At 41.5% G+C, this 24655-nt stretch overlaps 1 protein-coding gene across 1 annotated transcript in view; it reads left to right on the top strand.

Annotated features, from left to right (window-relative positions):
- The window catches only part of LOC127581617 (CUB and sushi domain-containing protein 1-like), a 1418367-nt gene that overhangs the window by 1171808 nt on the left and 221904 nt on the right, over positions 1 to 24655 (top strand). Inside the window, 1 exon segment of the mRNA XM_052036133.1 lies at positions 9399 to 9590. Coding sequence (XP_051892093.1) covers positions 9399 to 9590 — 192 coding nt within the window.

Here is a 24655-nt window from a genome sequence, read left to right as displayed (position 1 = left end):
GACATTGGGTTTCCACACTCTCTGCATTGCTGCAGCTGTTCCAACAGCACTCAAGCCCCAGAGGTCCCTGAACCAATTATTTCTCTGAACTCATTGAAATATTTCTGCCATCCCTACATATATTGTGTCTGCCTGTCTCAAATGCACTGTCTGTTATTTTGTATTTCAAACCATGGCAAGCATTGCCATGACTTCCTCACTCATTTGTCCCTCAATCACTTCACATTGCATGTGCACATTCTGAGACAGCTAGCAAATCCAAGGAAATGCCAAACTAGAGGGAGACACAAGAAACTGCTAATGCTGGAACCTAGAGCAACAAACACACTGCTGGAGGAACTCAGCAGGTCAGGCAGCATCTGTGGAGGGAAATGGACAGTCGACATTTCAAGTCAAGACCCTTCAGCTGGACTCGTCTATCACTAGTCCAGATGAAGAGTCTTGACCTGAAATGTTGACTGTCCATTTTCCTCTACAGACACTGCCTGACCCACTGAGTTTCTCCAGCATTTTGTTTGTTGCTCAAAATACCAAGCTACCTGGGTCAGCCGGATTTTTCCAGATTCTCAGCTGACTCATGAACTGCAGCACAGACTACAGTGATTTGAGAATGTAGTTAATGATCAATTTCTCAGGAGCAATCAATTTTAGATTTCCCAGCCATGTCCAAATCCTACTTATGATTTTCTTCTTGAAAAGCAAGCTTTAGCATCTTGGCTACAAACAAAAGTAGCCACTTAATGCTCACCAACAGTGCTTAAAATCATAATTCAAGTATGTAGAGTTTCTGAAGCAGAGGTTCAATGAATATATGATCAGTATTTTTTTCAGTGTTTTGGAAGCCCTCATGGAAGAACTGATAATTATGGTAATGACCTGGTGCTTGAGTTGGATAACCTAATTTTGCAGTGTAGCAATAATTTAATATTCTGAGAAATATTAACATGCCTATGCAGTGAATTAGAATATAGGTAGGTGGAATGTGTTAACAAATACTTGTGTTCGTCAGAAGTACTTAATTTATATGATTACTGAAAGAGTAAATTAATTACTGCACTTTCCAAGAAAGCCTTTTTTTATATTTGTATCTGAACCTATATTTTGAATCTATATAATTATTTAAAAGCTGTATTATTCAAAAGGCACATAAGGGATTATGAAATCAAAAGAATGACAGAAAATTTAAGAGGATTTAATTTTCCTCACCTATTCTATTACAGATTCCATTCAGCACAATTGGTTCTATTCATTTCAACCTGAATTTGCCTAAGTAAGTCTCAAGGGAAATACAAATGAATAAGTTTTAAATTGAAACACGAGAGAAGGAATACAGTTTAATCTGAATTGTAGCACCTTTTTATGAAAGAGCACATTTCTGTATTCCAGGAATTCACTGATGCTGAAAGAACTTTTCATTTTTGAGTATGTCCAAAGTGAGAATTGTGATATTGTAAAAGATGCTCTATTCTGCCATTTGAGAGCACAGCACACCTTTCTGTTTGATTGGAGCTATAATGTTACTTTTCCAGCAGCCAATATCCATAATCAAGGGAGTCTACATACTGAAAATACATTTTTACTGGGATGTCGCTCACAATAGAAGGTTCGATAAAGGGCGGATCAGGGCAGAGAACTTCTTTCACGGTGCATGTTTTCTTTATGCTGCACAGAGGAATATATTCACAAACCCTTTGTGCATGGGTTTCAAAGGTCTTAGAAATTGTTCTGGTCCTCTGAGCATATAAATTGCTAATGCACAGAGGCAACTGTACTTGTGCAGAGACAGCAAACAGGACATGATGCATATTTTGACCTCACAGGTGCAAAATCCATTTGTTCATTCATGGGAGCGGTGCAGATGGGAAACTGATGGTCAGCATGAATGGGGTGAGCCGAAGGGCCTCCTTCTGTGTTGAATGACTCTATGACTCCAGATGCAAGATGAGCTTTCATAAAGCTCTGCTTCTCTGCCATTTAAAGGAGGCCAAACTTACATGTTTAAGTTTGATGCATAGATCCTCTGGAAGAGGATCTTTTGAACTCCACACCACCCAACTAAAAGCTGATCATCTCCCGAACCAACCTCCCACCCAATCTTAACCTTGATGTCTCACTGCAGCCTCTGAAGATATCACCTCTCACCCTTGCAGATGCCTACAACCATAGAACCATAGAACCATACAGCACAAAACAGGCCCTTCGGCCCACCACGTTGTGCTCAGTAGAACGGAATTCTACTGAGCACATGTCCCATATCATGGTCTATTGTAGAGTATTGGTTCAGTAGTCCTGAACACAGAACCTGTGCAGGGTACCTGAGGGACTTCAATTGAATATGTCTTCAGAGGCCAATTTCTAGGCACATGTGTTTGCTTATCCTTTTGTGTGAACAGTTTCAAAACAAAAAAAAATGCCAAGTCTGAATTGAATTAGAAGAACAGAGAATTGGAAGCTCCTTCACATTTTGCATAAAAGACCCTTTAACTTTCTTCCTTCTAAATTGTGTTCATCAACCCTGCCTTCTTTCAAAGACTGATGTCTTTTTAAGAAGTAACACACCATAATGTAGCATTGGCTCAGATCTTCTGCTGACCAACAAGCTGCCCAGTCTCACCATTCACCAGCCCTCAAAGCTGACTGTTACCTGCTATGAGTCCAGGCATGATATTCCTCCACGAGGCTGGGTGCCATTTTTTGCCAAGGCCTTGTGCAGCACAGACTCCCTAAGTGACACCAAGAAGCCTGGCCCTGTACGTGTCTTGAGAACTGGTTGACCCCCCAAGCTTTTTTGAAAACATTCATAAACTATACAAATGTATGGAATTTTTTTTAGTTTTGAAAACACAGATACAAATTAAAAACCACTCAGAAACTGGGCAATTCCATGATCCAATACCTTGAAGCGGATGGTTTAAAGAACTGTGTGTAATCTACAATCAACTCATTTTCCACCCTGCCATTGAAAGCAAGAGAATTTTAAATGATTCATGTATTGGTACTGAAGACCAAAATATCACAGGGCATCCTGACTATAAAATGTAAAAGAGCACTTTACCTCTGAGAATTGTTTCCTACTTGGATAGCCATCATTAATCCCATTGCTGAGAATCTTTTGTTTTTAGTTACTTGCTACCCAATGGAAGTAATGACCAGCTGCTGAAGGTTCTTGCTACCAGGCCAAAATTTTCTCATGAAGCTTGGCAGTAAACACTGCAAATGGATATTTGTGCTTGAGTAACCATAAGCATTGTTGGCTGTAAGTTTACCTGAACCTGAGGAATAGCTGAAGTTGAATGTATAAAAGCTACTGAAGCATCCCAGTAAAACATTTGGGTTCTGTCATTGCCAAAGAGGGGCAGAATATGGAAATGGGCCACAATCACTCAGTTTCCTCAGTACAATTAACCAAGTCTCAAAACCTGGGCCTCTGTACCTCCCTCTGCAACTGGATCCTCAACTTCCTTATTGGGAGACCACAGTCAGTGTGGATCGGTGGTAACGTCTCCTCCTCGCTGACAATCAACACAGGTGTACCTCAAGGATGTGTGCTTAGCCCACTGCTCTACTCTCTCTACACTCATGACTGTGTGGCTAAGCGCAGCTCAAATGCCATCAAATAGATTCACCGATGACACCACCGTTGTTGGTAAAATGGCGATGAGGAGGCTTACAGGAGTGAGATAGATTGGCTGGTTGACTGGTGTTGTAACAACAACCTTACACTCAACGTCAGCAAGACTAAGGAATTGATTGTGGACTTCAGGAAGGGGAGATCGGGAGAACACACACCAGTCTTCATTGAGAGGTCAGCAGTGGAAAAGGTGAGCAGCTTCAAGTTCCTGGGTGTCAACATCTCAGAGAATCTATCCTGGGCCTAACACATTGATGCAATCATGAAGAAGTCATGTCAGCGGCTCAACTTCACTGGGAGTTTGAGGAGATTTGGTATGTCACCAAAGACCCTCACAAATTTCTGCAGATGTACGGTGGAGGGCATTCTGAATGGTTGCATCACAGCCTGGTATGAAGGCTCCAATGCACAGGACTGTAAGAGGGTGCAAAGGGTTGTAGACTCAGCCTGCTCCACCATGGGCACACCGCTCCCCACCATCGAGGACATCTTCAACAGACAGTGCCTCAAGAAGGCAGCATCCATCACTAAGGACCCTCACCATCTGGAACATGCCCTCTTCTCATTACTACCATCAGGAAGGAGGTACAGGACCCTGAAGACGCATACACAAGGATTCAGGAACAGCTTCCTCCCCTCCGCCATCAGATTTCTGAACGATCCATGAACCCATGAACACAACCTCATTATTCCTTTCTTGCACTAATTATTTATTTAGGTAATTTATAGAGTATTATGTCTCTGTGCTGTACTGCAGCTACAAAACAACAAATTTCACATCATATGTCAGTGATAATAAGTCTGATTCTGATGATCTTGCACCTGCAGAGGTCAAATTTTTCACCTTCTTTTTGGAGATGGTGCAGAATTTCCCAGCAAAGCCTCATGGAAAAGTGAAAGGATGAACTCTTCAGGTTACCCTGCAACATGATATCAGGAGAGACTGGGAGAACATCATTTTAACGCTGTCACAGAGGGTGTTCGTACACAACAGGAGTAGAAATCAAAGGTTAAGTTCTATGGTGGAGAAGGGAGAAGATTACTCAATAAAGGTGAAATTTGACTGTTGGAGTTATCAACCTAGAAATTCCAGTTCACAGTAAAAGACGTGTGGATCATTGCTCATGACGTAAAAACTTAGTGGTGACCAATAATGATGAAAACTGTGCTGCCTGGTCCTCCTGTCCACAGGCTGGGCTCAGGCGGTTGGCTACAGGCCCAGTCAGGCTTTGCAATCAGGCATCTACCAGCATCCGTTGCTGTTCTGTTACGATGGTTGGGGAGAGCAGTGAGGAAAATAACCACTCTTTGCTGTTGGAATGGAAGGGTTTGGAAACATTGCTTGTGAATGGGAGGGAGGGAAGGGATTGGACGGAGACACTGCTTGTGGTTGGAAGTGGGAGGCAGGCAATTCCGGATTTGGAGGAGAACCTGGTGGCAGAGCTGGAGGGGATGTCCAGGAGGATAAGTGGGCAGGAGTTGTGGGATCAGGATTGACTTGAGGTTCAGAGGGTCTTGGGAGAAGAGAAGAGGGTGGTGGGTGTTGGGCTGAGGGTTTGGGTAATTTTCTCACTTACCTGCAAATCTCCACAGGAAGGAGTAAGGCCGAGTTGTTGTCCTGGGAGTGTCAAATGATGACATCCTCTTGACAACATGGTCCAAGATACCCAGATGCCAAAGAGGACTGGTGCACAGAGATTGACATCCTTCCATTTGCCTATGATGCAGAAAACATGTCATGGTCATGAACTGATTTAATTTAATGACTGGAATGATATGACCTTTAAATGATTGTAAACATGATTTATTCTTGGCTAAATCAATTTTAAATCAGAACACTGAAGAAAAAATCTATGCAATCCATTTGTAAGGCACCTTGAATATTTCTCATTTTCCTTCTAATACAGAAGGTCATTTGGCCCATTGTGCCTCCGCCAGCTCTCAGTGCATTCCCATTGCCTGTCTTATTCCCCCGTAATATTTTCCCCCTTGCATGGCCATTAACTGCCCTGATTCTTCTACTACCCACCTGCAATAGGGGTTACTTTACAGTACCCAATTAACCTCCCAACCAGCACATCTTTGGGAGGAAATCAGAGCACCTGGAGAAAACCCACGTAAGGGAGAATAGGCAAACTATACAGACAGCAGCAGAGGTCAGGATTGAATCAGTGTTTCTGGAGCTAAAAGGCAGCAGCATTCTCTGCTGTGCCATTATTCCACAAGGAAATGTGAAGAAAGTTTTGAAAGGTCAATTCATCAGGAACACTGGCTTGGAGAAGTTGCTACATCAGATTCTGCAGCAATGAAACTAAAAGTGGAAGTTAACCATCTGAATATTCTTCAACTTGCTGTCTCATTGCAAACTCAGCCATGCTTAAACCTGGAGAAAGCAAAGGAAAGCAATGATTAAGTTCATAGTGGACTGATGAGTAAGGACAACCTCCTTACCAAAAAAATTGTGTATAAAATCACTTGTATTGTGTTCTCAACAATGGTGTGTTTGCAAAAGGTATGACAGCTGCAGATGATTAACTGAAAGATGGACCATGCCGGGTACTGGGATTTATCTCCCCATGAGACCTGACCAGCAGGAGCAACAGCTGCAGTCCTCGTAAACAGCAGCTTAAAAATCCACCAGGAACTTTGGCAAAAACAGACTTGGAAAGAACCAACAACAGTGCTAAACTGTGCATGCTGCGCAGCAATAACAGAATGAGTGTGGGGAAAGATTAAATCCAACAAAAGAAATTGTGTTGTATTTCAGTAAAAACCATCCTTTTGAAAACAGATGAGTGGTTTTCCCCAAAAGTTCTACGCTTGACCATCTTGACCCAACAACATTTTCATGTGAATTCAGAAAGTATGATTGCAGAGTGTAAAGAAATTGAAATCACTAATTGCCCAGAAATGTAATTGTGTTACACTTTTTTTTGAGTGCTATATGATTGGAAATTTGCCTAAATTAGAGTAAGCTGTTTTATTGTAACCATTTCCCGGTTGAATTACATCAATTGAAATTCAACTGGATGCTTTCCGTTGTGAGCCTGACCCAAGTTCCAGGTCAGAGATACACCAGATGATACCTTTCCTGTGTATCATTCCTTTTGGAAGATTGCAGGGGAACTTGGACCATGTTACCTTGGGAATACCACTAATGGATGTTTGTTGGGTCCTCCCAGAACAACATAGTCCTCCCAGCACAATATGGGACTAAGGCATGATTAGGTGGGTGAAAATTTTATGGATTGAAATGAAATGGAGAAAAATGGATTAAAGATGGGTTATCAGATAGAAAATGGAAAATTCAAATTTTCAGGTTGGAAGGAGTACCCTATGGATCAGCTCTTGGCCCTCAATTACATACTATTTATATTAATGACCTAGGCAGAAAGTAAATATATCCAAGTTTGCCAATGACACAAAAATAGGTGGAAGGGCATGTTGCCATGAGGACATTGTGACTCTACAACAGGATATAGATGGACTAAGTGAGTTGGCAAAAACATGGCAAATGGAGTTTAATGTGGGAAAGTGTGAGGGTAATGCGCTTTTGTAAGAGGAATCAAGAGACAGATTGACATCTGAATGTAAAAATAGTACAGGAGGCTCTGGGTGTCCTTGTGCATGAATCACAAGAAGTTAGCAGACAAGTAATTAAAAAGACAAATAATATACTGGTTTGGAGCTTAGGAATATGGAAATGTTATTACAATTGTACAGGGTGCTGGTGGGTACACACAGTTTTGGTCTTCTTACCTAAGAAAGGATTCAGTGCATTGGAGGCAATCCAAGTCACATTTACCAGGCTAATTTCTGGGATGAGAGGGCTATCCGATCAAGAGAGTGAAACAGGTTGGGTCTGTATTCTTTGACTTTCAAAGAATGACTGATCTTATTGAAACTTTTAAGTTCCTAAGGATCATGATGGGTAGATGTTGAGATGTGTTCACTAGTGTAAGAGTCTTGAACAAAGTAAATAATTACAAGATCAGGGACAGCTCACTTAAAACTGAGATACATAGAAATTTCTTTTCACAGAATGTAGTGGATCTCTGTAATTCTCTCCACCAGAACATCATGGAGGTTATATTATTAGAAGTATGTAAAGGGAGGGAGATACATTTTTGAATGAGAGCTATTGAAGATCTGGCACAGAGGAATACTTGAGGCCTGGGGTAGATCAGCGATGATCATAATGAATGGGGTGGGCTTGAGGGGCCAGATGGCCTATTTCTGCTTCTACATTCTTGTGTTCTTATGGGTGTAAATCTCCATGCCCCCACACCGTTTATCCCCCAGTTTGCACCCACCCTGACCTCACCATTTTAATGCCTCTGCTGCCAGCGTTCTAGTCCTCTACTTCCATCCACAATCTCTGCCCTTTAATCATGACACCTGCCTCCCAATTGCTCCTCCCCTGATGCTGGTACCAGCCCCACCCCCTCCCCCAAATCTCACTGCTCCATTAAATGCCAGGCTGATCTCACCATCCCCTCCCCACCATAAGTGCCAGCATCAATATATCAATCCAGCATCATCTCATTCCCTCTCAAGTTCTGGGTCAATTAACCCCTCCCCCCTTACCCCCAGCAGGAGACAACATTGCCAACCCTGGAAAGTAAATCCAAAACCTCTTGCCCCCAATCTCAGGCCTGAATGGACTGTGGCTAAGCTCTAAGAGAAAAGGTTAGCAGACAAGTAATTAAAAAGACAAATGATATACTGGTTTGGAGCTTAGGAATAAGGAAATGTTATTACAGTTGTACAGGGTGTTGGTGAGTCCACACGGTTTTGGTCCTCTTACCTAAGAAAGAATACAGTGGCATTGGAGGCAATCCAAATCACATTTACCAGGCTAATTTCTGGGATGAGAGGGCTATCTGATCAAATAGCTCTAAGAGAAGAGGACATGGAGTGGCAACTTTCAGTGTGAAAGTGTGTAATACCTGCAAAATTGTGATCAAGCCATCAGATCCCTGTCACCAATTAATTTTGTGGTGGGGCAACGACCAATGCAGTCAGGGTTCGTTGGAATTTCTAGCCACATATCATGAACTACCAGGATAACATGCACAGAAAAAATTGTTTCTTGAGTGTATTCCAGCTATAAAACACTTTCAGGGTTTAATGACTTTAACAGTCATTTATTAGCAGTTCCCAAACCCCAAGAGGGGAAAGGCCGACGTGTTCGCCTTCTCCAAGCACCCCATCGTATGACTTTGGGTGTGTATTACTTCTCCCTCATCCCTGCTGATTCAATATTCTGAAGCTCTGCATTAAACCATGGAGTCCCTTGATCACACAAACTCATCAATTCAAGAAGGCAGATCTACACCAACTTCTTTGTGGAATTTACAGATGGGTAAAAAAACAATGGCTTGCTGGTGGCGCCCATATGAATAAGAAAACAATCAAGTTCCATTACATGTGAAATCCACTGAAGCAAATTACTCATGTTCTCTCTTATAAAATGCTGATTTCACATTAATGTCAATATTGAATAAATTGGGTTCCACAGTAATGTTAATCACAGAGGATATTAACACTTCAGCATGTCTCATAACAGTTACAAGCAATCTTTTCCAACATAATTGATATGATAAAATCAGTTATAAGGTTCAACAACCAATCTGTTTGTGGTGTAACTTTGCTGAGGTATAAAGGTAGATGCACTGTCATTAACATCTATGCAGGTTAAGTAGTATTTACAATAAGTTTGTTGTTATTTTAGCTTGAAATCATTAACCGCTGCAAATTGTTGTAGTTTCCACAGCTACGTCATGTAATGATCCTGGATTTCCTCAGAATGGCAGTCGAAGTGGAGACAGCAGGGAGCCTGAAGATACCATTGTATTTCAGTGTGATCCTGGCTATGCCCTGCAAGGAGAGGCAGCCATCACGTGCGTGCAGATTGACAATAGATTCTTCTGGCAGCCTGATCCTCCAGCATGTATAGGTATTGATTTTTATCAGCTGTTGTGCATTTTAATCTGTTTATAGAGTTTTTTTTATACTTGTACATTTTTGCCAGTGGGTCTGACATTGAAGACTGAGGATTGCAACATTAAACTGTTTTATTCTTAGCTAATGCTATTGTGTGAATGACTCAGTGTAAGAGTGGGACTTGAAGCCTTAGCTCAAGAGGCTTTGGCATGAAGAGGCAGAGTAAGTGAGGAGAGGCTGAGGTGAGGCTCAGGCAAGGTCTTTTTTTCCTTATTGCACAGTTTATAACACTGTGAATGGCAGGCAGGGCAGTAGTTTGCTCCTCTTGCAGGAGGCTGGAAATCAGGGAGACCTCCAGTGTCCCTGACGTCTACACCTGCGAGAAGTGCATCCGGCTACAGCTCCTTACAGACCGTGTTAGGGAACTAGACCTGAAGCTGGATGAACTCCGAATCATTCGAGAAACTGCGGAGATGTCAAACAGGAGTTACCAGGAGGCAGGTACACCTAAGTTGCAGGTAGCTGGGTGACCGTCAGGGGAAGGAGAGGGAATAGGCAGTCAGTGCAGGGTATCCCTGTGGCCGTTCCTCTCAATAACAAGTGTATCATTTTCGATATTGCTGGGGGGACAACTGATCAGGGGAAAGCCACAGCGGCCAATTCTCTGGCACTGAGTCTGACTCTGTGGCACAGAAGGGAAGGGGGAGAAGAAGACTGTAGTAGAGATAGGAGATTCATTGGTTAGGGAGACAGATAGGAAATTCTTTGGACAAGAACGAGACTCCCAGATGGTATGTTGCCCCTCAGGTGCCAGGGTCAAAGACATCTCGGATCGAGTCCACAGCATTCTTAAGGGAGAGGGCGAGCAGCCAGAAGTTGTGGTACACATTGGTACCAACGACGTAGATAGGAAAAGGAGTGAGATCCTGAAGAGGGAATATATTCCCTCTTCAGGGAAGAGTTAGGAAGGAAGCTGAAAAGTGGGACCTCAAAGGTGATAATCTCTGGATTGCTGCCTGTAACTTACGCCAGTGAGGGTAAGAATAGGAAGATATGGCAGACAAATGTGTGGCTGAGGAATTGGTGCAGAGGGCAGGGTTTCAGATTTTTGGATCACTGGGATCTCTTCTGGGGAAGGTATGACCTGTACAAAAGGGACAGGTTACACCTGAACTCGAGAGGGACCAATGTCCTTGCGGGCAGCTTTGCTAGAGCTGTTGGGGAGGGTTTAAACTAGGTTGGCAGGGGGATGGGAACCAGACTGTTCGGTCAGATGATGGAGCAGTTGGTGTAAAGGTAGATGCATTGTGCAGGGAGACTGTGAGGAAGAATAGACAGTGGATAGGTCATGAACGCACTCAGCTGGATGGGTTGAAATGTCTTTACTTTAATGGAGAGGTATTAAGAATAAGGGTGATGAACTCAAAGCATGGATCAGTACATGGAATTTGATGCTGTGGCCATTACAGAGACTAGGCTGTCGCAAGGGCAGGATCGGCTGCTTGATGTTCCAGGGTTTAGATGTTTAAAAAGGGACAGGGAGGGAGGTAAAAGAGGTGGTGGGGGGGTGGGGAGTGGCATTGCTAATCAGGGATAGTGTCACAGCTGCAGAAAGGGAGTACGTTGTGGAGAGATGGTCTACTGAGTCAGTGTGGGTGGAAGTTAGAAACAGGAAGGGAACAATCACTCTGTTGGGAGTATTCTATAGGCCTCCCAATAGCCACCAGCACATCGAAGAGCTGATAATTAGGCAGATTTTGGAAAGGTGCAAAAATAATAAGGTTGTTATCATGGGAGACTTCAACTTCCCCAATATTGATTGGCACCTGCTTCGTGCAAAAGGTTTAGATGGGGCAGAATTTGTTAGGTGTGTCCAGGAAGGATTTCTTACACAGCATGTGGGGAGACCAACTAGAGGAGAGGCCATACTGGATCTAGTACTAGGCAATGAACCTGGTCAGATGACAGACCTCTTGGTGGGAGAGCATTTTGGTGACAGTGACCACAACTCCCTGACCTTTAGCATAGCCATGGACAGGGATAGGAGCAGACGATATGGGAAAGTTTTTAACTGAGGGAGTGCTCATTATGACAGTATTAGGCAGGATCTTGGGAGTGTAAAGTGGGAACAGATGTTCTCAGAAGAAATGTGAAGGCTGTTTAGGGAACATTTGCATGGGGTTCCTGATAGGTTTGTCCCACTGAGATGGGGAAGGATGGCAGGGTAACGGAACCATGGTTGACAAGAGAGGTGAAATATTTAGTCAAGAGGAAGAAGGAAGCATACTTAAGCTTTAGGAAGCATAAATCAGGCAGGGTTCTTGAAAATTATTAGGTAGCCAGGAAGGAGCTTGAGAAGGGACTTAGGAGAGCTAGAAGGGGACATGAGAAGGCCTTGGCGAGTAGAATTAATGGAAACCCCAAGGTGTCCTGCATGTACGTGAGGGGTAGGAACGCTTAGGGATAAAGGGAGAAACGTGCCTGGAGGCGGAGGAGGTAGGGGAGGTCCTTAATGAATACTTTGCTTCAGCTTTCACCAGGGAGAGGGACTTTGATGAATGTGAGGTCGGCGTAGAACAGGCTAATGTGCTGGAGCATGTTCAGCTGAAGAAAGAGGTAGAATTGGAGCTTCTGAAAAACATTAGGATAGATAAGTCCCTGGGGCCAGACGGGATATACCCCAGGTTACTACTGGAGGCGAGGAAAGAGATTACTGGGGCGTAGATGATGATATTTGCATCCTTCCTAGCCACAGGAGTGGTACCAATTCAGATTGCAGAATGACTAATGGTGTTCCCTTGTTCAAGAAAGGTAATAAGGATAATCCTGGGAATTATAGACCTGTGAGTCTTACGTCAGTGATAGGCAAGCTATTGGAGAGGATTCTTAGGGACAAGATTTATGAGCATTTGGAGAAGCATCGTCTTATTGGGGATCGTCAGCATGGCTTTGTGAGGGGCAGGTCATGCCTCACGAACCTAATTGAGTTTTTTGAGGAGGTGACAAAACAAATAGATGAAGGTAGAGCAGTGGATGTGGTGTATATGGGCTTCAGTAAAGTGTTTGACAAGGTTCCCCATGGTAGACTCATCCAGAAAGTCATGAGGCATGGAATCCGAGGAGACTTGGCTATGTGGATTCAGAATTGGCTTGCCCACAGAAGACAGAGTGTGGTAGTAGATGGAGAGTATTCTGCCTGGAGGCCGGTGACTAGTAGTGTTCCACAGGGATCTGTTCTGGGACCCCTGCTCTTTGTGATTTTTATAAATGACTTGGATGAGGGAGTGGAGGGATGGGTTAGTAAGTTTGCAGATGACACAAAGGTTGGAGGGGTTGTGGATGGTGTAGAAGATTGTTGTAGGTTACAACAGAATATAGACAAGATGCAGAGTTGGGTGAAGAAGTGGTAGATGGAGTTCAATCCAGAAACATGTGAAGTGATACACTTTGAAAGAACAAATATAAAGACGGAGTACAATGTTAATGGCAGTATTCTGAGCAGTGTGCAGGAACAGAGGGATCTTGGGGTCCAAGTCCATAGCTCCCTCAAGGTTGCCATGCAAGTTGATCGGGTGGTTAAGAAGGCATATGGTATGCTGGCCTTCATTCGTCAGGGGGTTGAGTTCAAGAACCACGAGGTAATGCTGCAGTTCTATAAAACTCTGGTTAGACCACACTTAGAGTATTGTGTTCAGTTCTGGTCACCTCATTATTGGAAGGATGTGGAAGCTTTAGAGAGGGTGCAGAGGAGATTTACCAGGATGCTGCCTGCATTAGAAAACGTGTATTATGAGGAAAGGTTGAGTGAGCTAGGGCTTCTCTCTTTGGAGCAACGCAGGATGAGAGGCGACTTGATAGAGGTGTATAAGATTATGAGGAGCATGGTTCGAGTGGACAGCCAGCACCTTTTCCCCAGGGCGGCAATAGCCAATACCAGAGGACATCCACTTAAGGTCAGAGGAGGAATGTTCAGGGGAGATGGCAGAGGTAGGTTCTTTACACAGAGACTGGTGTGTGCCTGGAACGCACTGCCGGGGGTGGTTGTAGAGGCTGATACAATAGGGACCTTTAAAAGGCTCTCAGATAGGCATATGGATGTAAGAAGAATGGAGGGATATGGGCTGTGCAGGAGAGAAGGGTCATGAAGGAGGTGTTCGTATAGGTCAGCACGACATTGTGGGCCAAAGGGCCCGTACTGTGCTGTACTGTTCTATGTTCTATTTTATTTTTAAGAGGATTAACCTCATAATAAAATTAATGAGTTGGAATGATCGATGAAAATTTAACACCAATGTCTTGAAAGAAGACCAACCTGCTGAAAAAATGTGCCTATTAGCTAATTGTTAATGTTAAGTAAGCTGTGTAATATGCATAATGAGAAAATCAAGTGTTTGATCTCTTTAAGTGAAGTTCGTTGTTAGTAGCATCCTCATTAAATTGCATGTATCAAATCATGAATGAAACTGAAAATAACCAAACCTTATCTACTTTAATTATGTCCTGACTTCTTTCCAGCCTCCAACTATTTGTAGATTATGTGCCTAATCTGCCCCCTGTCCAAAATTGTTTAGCTAATGGGAATTCAGACCTTCTCCTTTGCCTGTTGATTGGAAGAGAATAGTTTCTTCACTCAGGAGATTTATTTTCCAATTTTGGTTGCTTCACTTTTAAGCCAGCATTGCCTTTGGATTTCATAATTTGGTTAATTATATCCGTAAACTCCTGAAGTTAGTTGCATTGTTAAATCTGGGATTCTGAATTTTGAAATCTTTTAGATGCACAAAGGTTTATTCATTGAATTTATTCTTCCATCTAAGCTCATTATTCCTCTCCAGTTACATAACTTTGACTACGTCTTGAAATCATCTTCCAAAACACACCTGAACATTGCCCTGAGCATAAATCACACTTTTTGGGTTTTGTATTTTATTGATAGTCTTCAGCTATTTCAGGATGATTCCACTGTTAAATCAATAGCAACAGGTTTCAATGAAAACATTAATTGTTTATACAATAATATTAGTGGGGTGACACAGTAGTGCAGCAGGTAGAGCTGCTTCCTCACATTTCCAGTGACATGGGTTCGATCCTGACCTCCGGTGCTGCCATTCTGGAGTTTGCATATTCTCCATGTTACTGCGTGGATTTCCCCAGTTTCCTCCACATCCCTGAGAAGTGCATGTTGGTGGGTTAATTGGCCACTGTAAATTGCCCCAAGTGTGTAGGTGAGTGGAATGGGAATAAGGTGTAGGATTAATGTAAATGAGTGCTTTATGATTGGCTTGGTCTCAGCGAGCTGAAGGGCCTGTTTCCATGCTGTCTGACTCTATTCAGAGCCCAATTTTGAGGTGTATTTCCAAAAGTCACATTTGAAATATTGCATAACATGCCTACAAAATATGGAGGTGTTATCTCTCAGTGCATCAAGACGGCCAGGCAATTTAACTTGAGTATGCTGCTTCTGCTCTCATTCATGCCCATAAATCATATAATGGCCACTTGATAGAATCTGATGCAAGTTCCATGCCAGATTCAGGATCAGGCTTTTTCTTTTAATTTATTTGTTCATGAGATGTCGATGTCACTGGCAGTGCCAGTGTTTATTGTTCATCTCCAGTTGCCCCTAAACTGAGGGGGCAGTTAAGTCAACCATAGTGGTGGTGCTGGTGACACATTTAGGTCAGTCTGGATAATGACAGCCAATGGCCTTCCGTGATGGGCATTCGTTATGTTCAGTGAGTGGAAAATAAGACCAGAAGCATTTTTAAACTGGCATTGAACTCTCTTCACATCAGCTGTGCAGGTATAAGTAAGGATGATTCAAGTCCAAGAGAAGAGATGTATGGATTTTCTGTAGTTCTGTTAACTTCATTAAGTAGACCAAAATGTGTACATTTAAAAAAAAAGTTCACATCAGTTGAGAAATTCATAAGTTCACACTTCTTTTCAACTATGTCATGCTATCATGCAGGGCAGTACAAACTAGATAGCCCAACATTCGATGAATTATAGAGCCAGTTGAATGAGAGTTTGGCCTGTGGTGCAGTGTATTACATATTTTAGTGGGCCCATTGGGCTTAGCTGTGCTACTTTTTAGATTCTAGGCTGTGCTCTCTTTTAGATTCTGCTTTTAATCAAAAAGAGAAACATCATACATGTTTAATTCCTTTGTTTGGATTTTCCTATTATTTTGATATAGAAGTTCCTTTATTAAGCAGCTAGTAATTTATGAAAAATGCAAATATTGAAGCTAGAATTTTAATCCTTGATTATTTTTAACTTTTTTTTCTCTAAGACAAGTTCTCAAGTTTGTGTTTGCTGATTAAAAGAGAAAAAGTTTAATTAAAGAAGCACAAAAAAGCATATCAAAATTATTTGCAGAAGTCCATGGTTTGCTCCTCATTGAATCAGAACAATACTCTAGATTTTCCTGAGAATGCTGGCAATTCCAAATGGAACTTCCAGCATTTTCCCAGGTAAGCGTCAAGACGTTTGTGACTCTTGGGTGAAATTGGTAGTCCTGAACTCCCTGACAGGTATTTGCTGGGGCTTTAGTGTATCACCATGGCAAAGTGCAAATGCCCTGCTATTTTCCTGCTCTTCCCAGGGTATCTGCACACCAAACCTTGGAATCAGCATAGAATAGTTGAACTAATAGTAGTTTTTTAATAGTGGAGATATTCAGAAGTATTCAAGGATTTTCACTGTGTTAACTGGGGTTTGGCTCAGATGGCTATTAAAGATATCTTAAGCATTTCTGTGGGCAATGGTAGTTGTGGCCATGCTACATGATGGGATTCACCTCTGGAAGGCCGTGCACTGTGCAGGCCCTCAATAATGAAGATTCCTCAGCAAGTAAGTGCAGACTGAACAGATAACTATTGAAGTGACAACGTGGAATTAGTTTTCATGAACATGTTGATGTTGCCCATGCTAACCTCAGCAGCATATGAACAAAAGTTTGGGTCACAGGCTCCTTGGCCCATTGAGTCCACACTGACCATCTATAACCCATTTTGCACTAATCTTACATTAATCCCATTTTTTAAATTCTCTCCACATTGTCAGCAACTCTCCCCTACACATCAGGGACAATTTAAAGTGGCTAGTTAACCTACCAATTCAAACATCTTTGTGATGTGGGAAGAAAATAGAGCACCCAAAGGAAATCCACATGATCAGAGGGAAAATGTGCAAACTCCATACAGACAGCAGACAAGATCACAATTGAACCCAGGTCTCTGGAGCTGTGAGGAAGCAACTCTACTCGTGGCACCCTACTGTGCTGTTTTTTTTTCAACCAATTTCTATTTTGATTTCTCTAAATACCATGAGTACTTTGGTGACTAAATCGCAAGTTTTATCTCAGGGTTCAAGACCAATTGATGTTTTTTCTTCCAACTAGTTTGTTGAGAGTATATTTTCTTCTGAATTGAGCCACTGTGAGTAACTTTTTGATCTGGAATCAGGACAATAGCTAGTCTGAACTGAACAATAAGTGTATTTTTATGCTGGGCCTTGCTTCTTCGAGCATTATTGCTTTGGTGAATGACTACAAATTATTATCTAATAATTTTACTGCTCTCTGGATTGGCCAAGCACTTTGAAGTATTAAAGGGACCAGGGTAATGCTATTAGACACGTGTCTGTTGAGGTGGTGCTTGCTTGGATCAATTATTGCTCAGCAGGTTACAGCAGAACAGAACTAAGATTAAACTGGTTTGTTGGTTAGTAGCATAAATCTACTTATGGAAATGATCGTTCACAAGTCATCTCCTCTGAGAATAATAACCTGTTCTTTGATTAGGTAATGGACTTGATCTCATGATTCTTGGTGTGATCTGTAATGTTTGGCAAAATTGTTCTATTTTCAATAATTTCTGCTAGCCTTACAGTAATTTAGGAGACTGTTTAACCCCTCTTTTTATTTCTGGTCACTATGCCCAGTAATTAGACCTGGAGGTTTCTGGTGTTGAATTGCATTTGTCTCCTTCTTCTACAGCATGTGAAATACGTGGAGTTTCTGTAGTTCAAGTACAATCTTTAGGGATTTACACTGCTCACGTCTTTTGAAGATGTTTTCCTAAATATTGTTCCTGCCTCAAGAATCTATTTCTAAACATGATCATATCTGATGAAAGGCAGAAACAATTGTCTAAAACTGCAGGTAACTCTAACACTTTCAGTTAAAAGTTCACCATGCCAGTTGACATTAAGCTCCTGGTGTTCAGCAAGAAAAAATTGTAACAATTGGCTGTCACAACAAATGCTCCCCTTATCATCATTCTCAAACAGAAAACAAAATCTGGAACCCAGAAGTCCAAGGATGCTGATTCAATTTGAAAAATTGAGTTTGATAGATTTCTTTATTTATGAAAGTCAGGGATATGGACCAATGACTGGTAAATGGACTTGACAAACTGATTGTCCATGATCTCATTGAATGCTGGAACAAACTAAGAGGAAGGGTGGGGGAGTTGAGCTTGTTAATTTATCTACCCCTGTTCTTCTGTCTCCATTTCCATGAAAGGAACTGAGAAGATTATAATTTGACTGCCTATACTAGATACAACTTAAATACAAAGAAACAATATTTATTTTCTCATCCTTGCTCATTATTCCATATAAAATTGTTGCTTCCAGACCTGAAAAAACATTTGCTTGATTTCTCACTGCTCTTGTGGTTTCACCTGCTCTATAGCTGCACTCTTCTGCTACTTATAATGCTCATCGCAATCTGCTTTTTAATTCCACTAAACATCAGGGATATTTCAGAAGCAATACCAGTCACAGCTTTCAGACTTGAAAGTAAAATTTCTCTTCACTTCAGGTCAATTTCATGTCTTGCAATTTTGTTTTCTTTTATCAGATTTTCTACAGTACCTGATTTTTTTTTAATCATCAAAGAAAAGTTTGATTTTATGTTTTAGAACGAGAACACTTTGAAGAAATTTGCTGCCATGAGCATTGCTATCAAGCTCTCCCAATGATTACTGCTATACACATGCCAGGGTACATTCAGTTGTGACATCCAAACTATTTGACTTGCGGCAACTATTAGATTGGCCATTTACAAAGTATCTGATAATTCACTGCACATGAAACCCAAACACGTGCGTGTGATAGATTAAACTTTTCTGCCACAATCCTGTCACTGCCAAGGTAGCACAGGAAGGGAGTTGGAGAGAAGATCAGCTCCAGTGGGGAGTATTGGGAGTTGGATTGTGCAGTGGAGGATGTATGGTCCAGGAAAAGATTGTGGGGAGAGTCTGGTCAGGGACAGTGAATTTGCCAGAGGTCAGAGTACCTGAATTGTTCAATTATGTTTTGGGGGTCGGAAGGGATTTGGAGAGGGGTAGATAATGAGGTGGTTCCATCAGATGAATAGAGGTTTGGATTGATGATCAATGGTACAGATCATCAATGGTACAGGTCTGTGGGGAAGGACAGGACATCAGCAAGGATGGAGGTGATCAGTAATTATTGTGAAGTTAAGCAACACATTGTCCAAGAAAGCAGGACATCCAAGCTTCTGCCTCAACAGCCCATGCAGATGAAACCTTTGAATAATGTCGAATCAGGCGTCAACCTTCCAGTTAAGAGCTGCTTCAGTGCTCTCATTAGATCTCATAGACACTATAATCATATACAAGTGACCTCAAATGAGTGCTGCTTCCACTTGACAACACAACAGATTCCTAACAGCTGGGGCATCATGTGCACAAATGTGCTGGCAGCATTTCTGACCCATGATCTTCTTCTTGAACCTGAAAATAGTCCTCCAAGCTTGAAGATTTGAGCATTTCTGTTATACCATATGGTCCTCTTTCAGAATCAGTGTAAATTAGTTGTCAGTTCCTTTAGTGCAGCAATTTATCAAACAATGGTCAGCATCAAGCACAGCTCAGTGACATTCAGTCCTTTTCAAGGTTCTAATTCTCTGCTACTCACAACATTGTGTTGTACCTGGAAGGGCCCCATCAATATTTAACACGTCCTTTATCCAGCCCAGCCCTCTTTAAGGAACTCTTTCAGTGAGGCCAACAGCTCTGTGGCATTTGGTGCAAAATTTGTGAGTAGATGTTTGCCACGAGCTCATATCACAAACACGTGGATTGGAATTGCTTGTTAATATTTGCAGTCACTGGACATAGGAGACTTCTATCCAATAAATATCTGGGCTGGCAATGAAGCCAGCAACCAATAACAAATGGACACTATCTCTATTTGAATCTGTAATCTTCAGGGAAGATGCTTGTCAACTTGTCTATATGGTTATGTCAGACTCAATTGCAGAACGTCATAAATTTGCACATGTTGATTGAAATTGAATGATGATTGCACAGACCTATGCGTAATAGATGAGCTTGCTGAGTTATTTGGCAAGTGAAATTATCATTGGGAGATATCTTAATGTCACTTTGAGTGTTGGTAATTTACAGATAACTTTACGGATTCCAGCATTCACTGATTATATTTTAGAGTGATTTCAAGATAAACATGATTGAAAGGTTTCTTTTTCTCTCCAAACACACAGAATAGTGCTGTATGTAGAATGCACCTTATGTAACTTCAAATTGATTTTAATGTCTGTTGCATTTTAGAAAATTTAATGATTTTTCATTAAAAAATAGTATGTACATGATTTAAATGATTTTACAGATATTGCAAAGTTACTTACGCTGTGCTTTACTGTTATTTTGTCAAACATATTTTGTTCAATCCAAATTAACTATTTTACAGTGAAGCAATCATTATGAGGGAGCTTTAAGTGCTAAACTGATTTTGAGCACTTTTTTGTTTAATTCCTTACAGAATTATTTTGGGCAACACAGTAGAGAAGCATTAGCATTGCTGCCTCACAGCTTCAGGGACTTGGGTTTGATCCTGACCTTGGGTGCTGTCGGTGTAACGTTGGACATTCTCCCTGTGACCACATGTGTTTCCGCTCCCACATCCCAAGGATGTGTTGATAGGTTAATCGGCTGTGGTAAATTATCAGCTAAATCTAGGCAAGAGGCAAAAATATTCAAAGGGCAGAGTAGATAGGCATGAGAGAGAGAATAAGTTTCAGGTCTGCAGGCCAAAGGGGAGGAGGCATGGGACCATCAGGATTCCTCTGTTGGGAGCTGGCATGGGCCCGATGGGCTGAATATCCTCCATCTGTATAAATCTGCTTAACTGGGTCTCAAAGGCTTTTGGCTCAATTTCATCCATCCATATGAATGTGTTCGTAAATCTGTGATTTGACCACATTGGTTTTATTTTTTTGTTCACAATTTGTCATTATTGTGCGGGATTTATTTTGCCCTTTCCTGTTGGACATAAAGCGAGCAGGTGAGTAGTGTGGGGCAAAGGCAGGTAGGTGGAGCTGAGTCCATGGCCAGATCAGCCACGGTCTTATTGAATGGTGGAGCAGGCTCGATGGGCCAGATGGCCTCCTCCTGCTACCATCTCTTGTGTTCTTATGTCTCAATTCCACCATATTTGGCCCGAGGGTAGCCACTGGAAATGAGATTGACTTCATTTTAATAGAAACCATATGTAACAATTGATATCACTCAGGTTTCCAGCCACTGTGTTTAATATTTGGATTAACCAGACCTGGAGCTCTCTTGATAGCTTATCTGATTGCAGGACAGAGCAGCCCCCTTGATAGGCACCCCATCCACCACTATTCACTCACTCCACCACTGACGCACGGTAGCAGCAGTTTGTACCATCTACAGAATGCACTGCAGCAACTCATCAAGACTCCTTAGACAGCACCTTCCAAACCCACCACCTCTACCAGCTAGAAGGACAAGGGCAGCAAACATATGGGAACCTGGAAGTTGCCCTCCAAGCCACACACCATCCTGACTTGGAAGTATACCTCCATTCCTTCACCGTCGCTGGGTCAAAATCCTGGAACTCTCTCCATCACAGCACTGTGGGTGCACCCACACCTCGAGAACTGCAGCAATTCAAGAAGCCATCTCACCACCAGCTTCTCAAGGGCAATTTGAGCTGGTCAATTAAATGCTGGCTCAGCCTGTTAAACCCACATCCCTTGAATGAATTTTTAAAAAAATGATTTGGGGAGGCACACTGAGCATAAAGGCCTCTGTAATAATCCCATTCTGTGCTGAAAATCAAATAACTGCATGTCTCGAGAAGCTGAAATAAAACAGAAAATGCTTCACTGTTCAGGCAGCATCTGAGGAAAGAGAAACAGAGTTACCACTTTAAGCTGAAGACCCTTAACATTTTATCCTCAACCTAAAACAGTTTCTCTTGCCACCAATGCTGCCTGCCCTGCTTTGTGTTTCCAGCATTTTATGTTTTTATCCCAGTCTGTGATGAGTGGGCAGGAGAGCCGTTTCCATTTTGTGTGACACTATGACCCTACGAGTTACCTTATTTCAGCCGTAGTGGTGGTACAGGTGTTACAATCACACTTTGCCCAGGGTCAAGGACTGAAAAGTAAACCAAGGTCTCTGGCTTCATTTTGATGATGCCTTGGCCACAATAATCAATTAACCAGGCACACTCACTGTTTGCACTCATTGAAAAAGGTTGTCAACCATCTTTGAGACCAAAACACAGTAAGGAAATCAGGACTTCAATATAGAAAAAGCAAAGAGAAATATTTATTGAACAGGCACTTATCAGTTAGGGTGCCCTTCTGTTTGAATCTTATCTACTATACTGGAGAAACTATCCATGATTTAGTTGAGATATTGAAAGTGTAGGATGCATCTTTGCTCGACTTTTGAGTCGAGGTAGAAACTAAGATGGAGAAGTGGGTTTGAAAAAAGAATTTTTCAGCTTACAAGAGTGCTGCTTTGTAAGAATCTTTTTGTATATCATGGTCTCCCACTGCTCTTCATTTTCAGTGAAACACTTTGCTTCTGTTCTTCCATTCTTTCTGACAAAAGACAATCAGAACTCTGGAGAATCACACAGAGATTATGTTTACTTTTACACAATTGTAGGCCATGCTTGTAGTCTTCTTTCTGTACAACTGTTGCCATAGTTTTTTTTATCAAAAGAAAATATTTCAAAAATGTTGGATGATCAATTTACTTGCTTTATATATATTCTATAGACGTTTGAATGCTGGAAATATTCAGCAGATCAGGCACTATCTGGAGGGAGGAATAGAAATCAGAATCAGATTTATTATCACTGACTTAGATGACGTGAAATTTGTTGTTTTGCGGTAACAGTACAATGTAAAGACATAAAATTACTATAAATTACAAAAATCAATAAATAGTGCAAAAAAAGGAATAATTAGGTAGTGATCATGGGTTCATGGACCATTCAGGAATCTGATGGCAAAGGGGAAGAGGCTGTTCCTGAATTGTTGAGTGTGGATCTTCAGGCTCCTGTATCTCCTCCCCGATGGTAGTAATGTGAAAAGGGCATGTCCCGGAAGGTGAGGATCCTTGGTGATGGATGCCATCTTGTTGAGGCACCGACTCTTGAAGATATCCTCGATGCTGGGGAGGGTTGTGCCCGTGATGGAGCTGGCTGAGTCTACAACCCTCTGCAGCCTCTTGTGATCTTGCGCATTGGAGCCTCCATACCAGGCTGTTATGCAACGAGTCAGAAAGCTCTCCACTGTACATTTGCAGAAATTTGTAAGAGTCTTTGGTGACATACCAAATCTCCTTTACTGTTAATGTTTCGGTCAATGAAAGTTTCAGATAACAGATCATTGACTTTTCTCCATAGATGCTGCCTGACCTGATGAGAATTTCCAGCAATTTTTGTTTATGCTTCAGATTTCAAGCATCCGTAGTTCTTAATTTTTCTACCTATGTTTCCTTGCATTAAAATAGAGACTTCACTTCAAAAGTTCTTTCTTGGCTGTGAAGTACTGAAAACAAGTCACAATGTTTGTTTTACATCAAGGACAGTTAATTTATAGTCTAATTTATGTCTAAATTTTGGTCTGCTGTACAAGAATAATATCTCATGTACAACAAAATCTGAGAATATATAGTCTGTTCATTTTATGAACCGTGATGAATTTATCATAACCAAACAAAGGAAGCATCTTTAGACTTTGTTCCAAGTTGTAATATATCTATGTGCTTGGGCATTCTGCTCTTTGTGTATCTATGTGTGTGGGCATCCTGTGATTCTATTAGACGGGAGAATCACTTGCTGTATGCCCTGCCTTGTAATAATGAAACAGGTCTGCAGTGGGAGCTCGAATACTTAACATGCAATCAGGCAGCCCCCACATTATGAAGACATTGCGTTCGTAGAAAACTATCTGTATTGCGATTCATCCTGTTTACCATATAATCACATGCTGTAAGTGAAGATGTGTTCCTACAGGATGTTTTTCTCTCAACAGTAATGAGAGTACTGCAGTGGGGGGCCACTTAAGAGATTGCCTTTTCAGTTTTTGAAGTAAATCTCTAAAGTGGCCAGCTGCTGTGTTTGGAGACTCAAGCGACTGCAGATACTTATCATCTTCTAGTCTTCAGTTTGAATGGAGACATACACTTTTAAACACATGTCAAGTATCAGTAAGATAGTTCAATGAAACAACAAATAACAGTCATCATTTCAGTTTACAACTTGCATTTAAACTTGCTGACCCTGTTTCATTTATCTTGAGGGTAAATAACATAGAAAGCTCCTTAAAGAAAAACTTGAGAGCAAAAAAATAGAGCTTATGAAAGCTTATTATTTGTGCATGCATCAAAAATGTGAGTTGAAAAAATAAAAATCGACAAAGTTTGTTGTTTCTTTTGCATTTAGTTTAATTTATTTTTCCTCCGCATGAATTCCATAAGAGCCAATTTATTATGTATTTCAGATTTTTGGGTGGTGATTTATGAATTCTGTAAGGGTGAATTTCCATAACCCGAACAGCTGTAATGGGGGTGTCACCTGTTTTGGGTCAATGTTCTGTTTTGCAAAGAAATAACTAGCAATGAGTTGTCACATGAGGGGGGTATATGCAGTGATGGTACCTTCTACACTGAGAGGGGGGATTTTGCTGAATTTCATAATGATCACACAGAAACCGTCAGTATAAAAATAATTGCAAGAGGCTTTGTTTACATATGCAAT

Source organism: Pristis pectinata, chromosome 22, assembly GCF_009764475.1.
Source record: "Pristis pectinata isolate sPriPec2 chromosome 22, sPriPec2.1.pri, whole genome shotgun sequence".
Lineage (NCBI taxonomy): Eukaryota > Metazoa > Chordata > Chondrichthyes > Rhinopristiformes > Pristidae > Pristis > Pristis pectinata.
The sequence above is the reverse complement of the archived record's forward strand: the minus strand, read 5'-3'. Positions and strand labels throughout refer to the sequence as shown.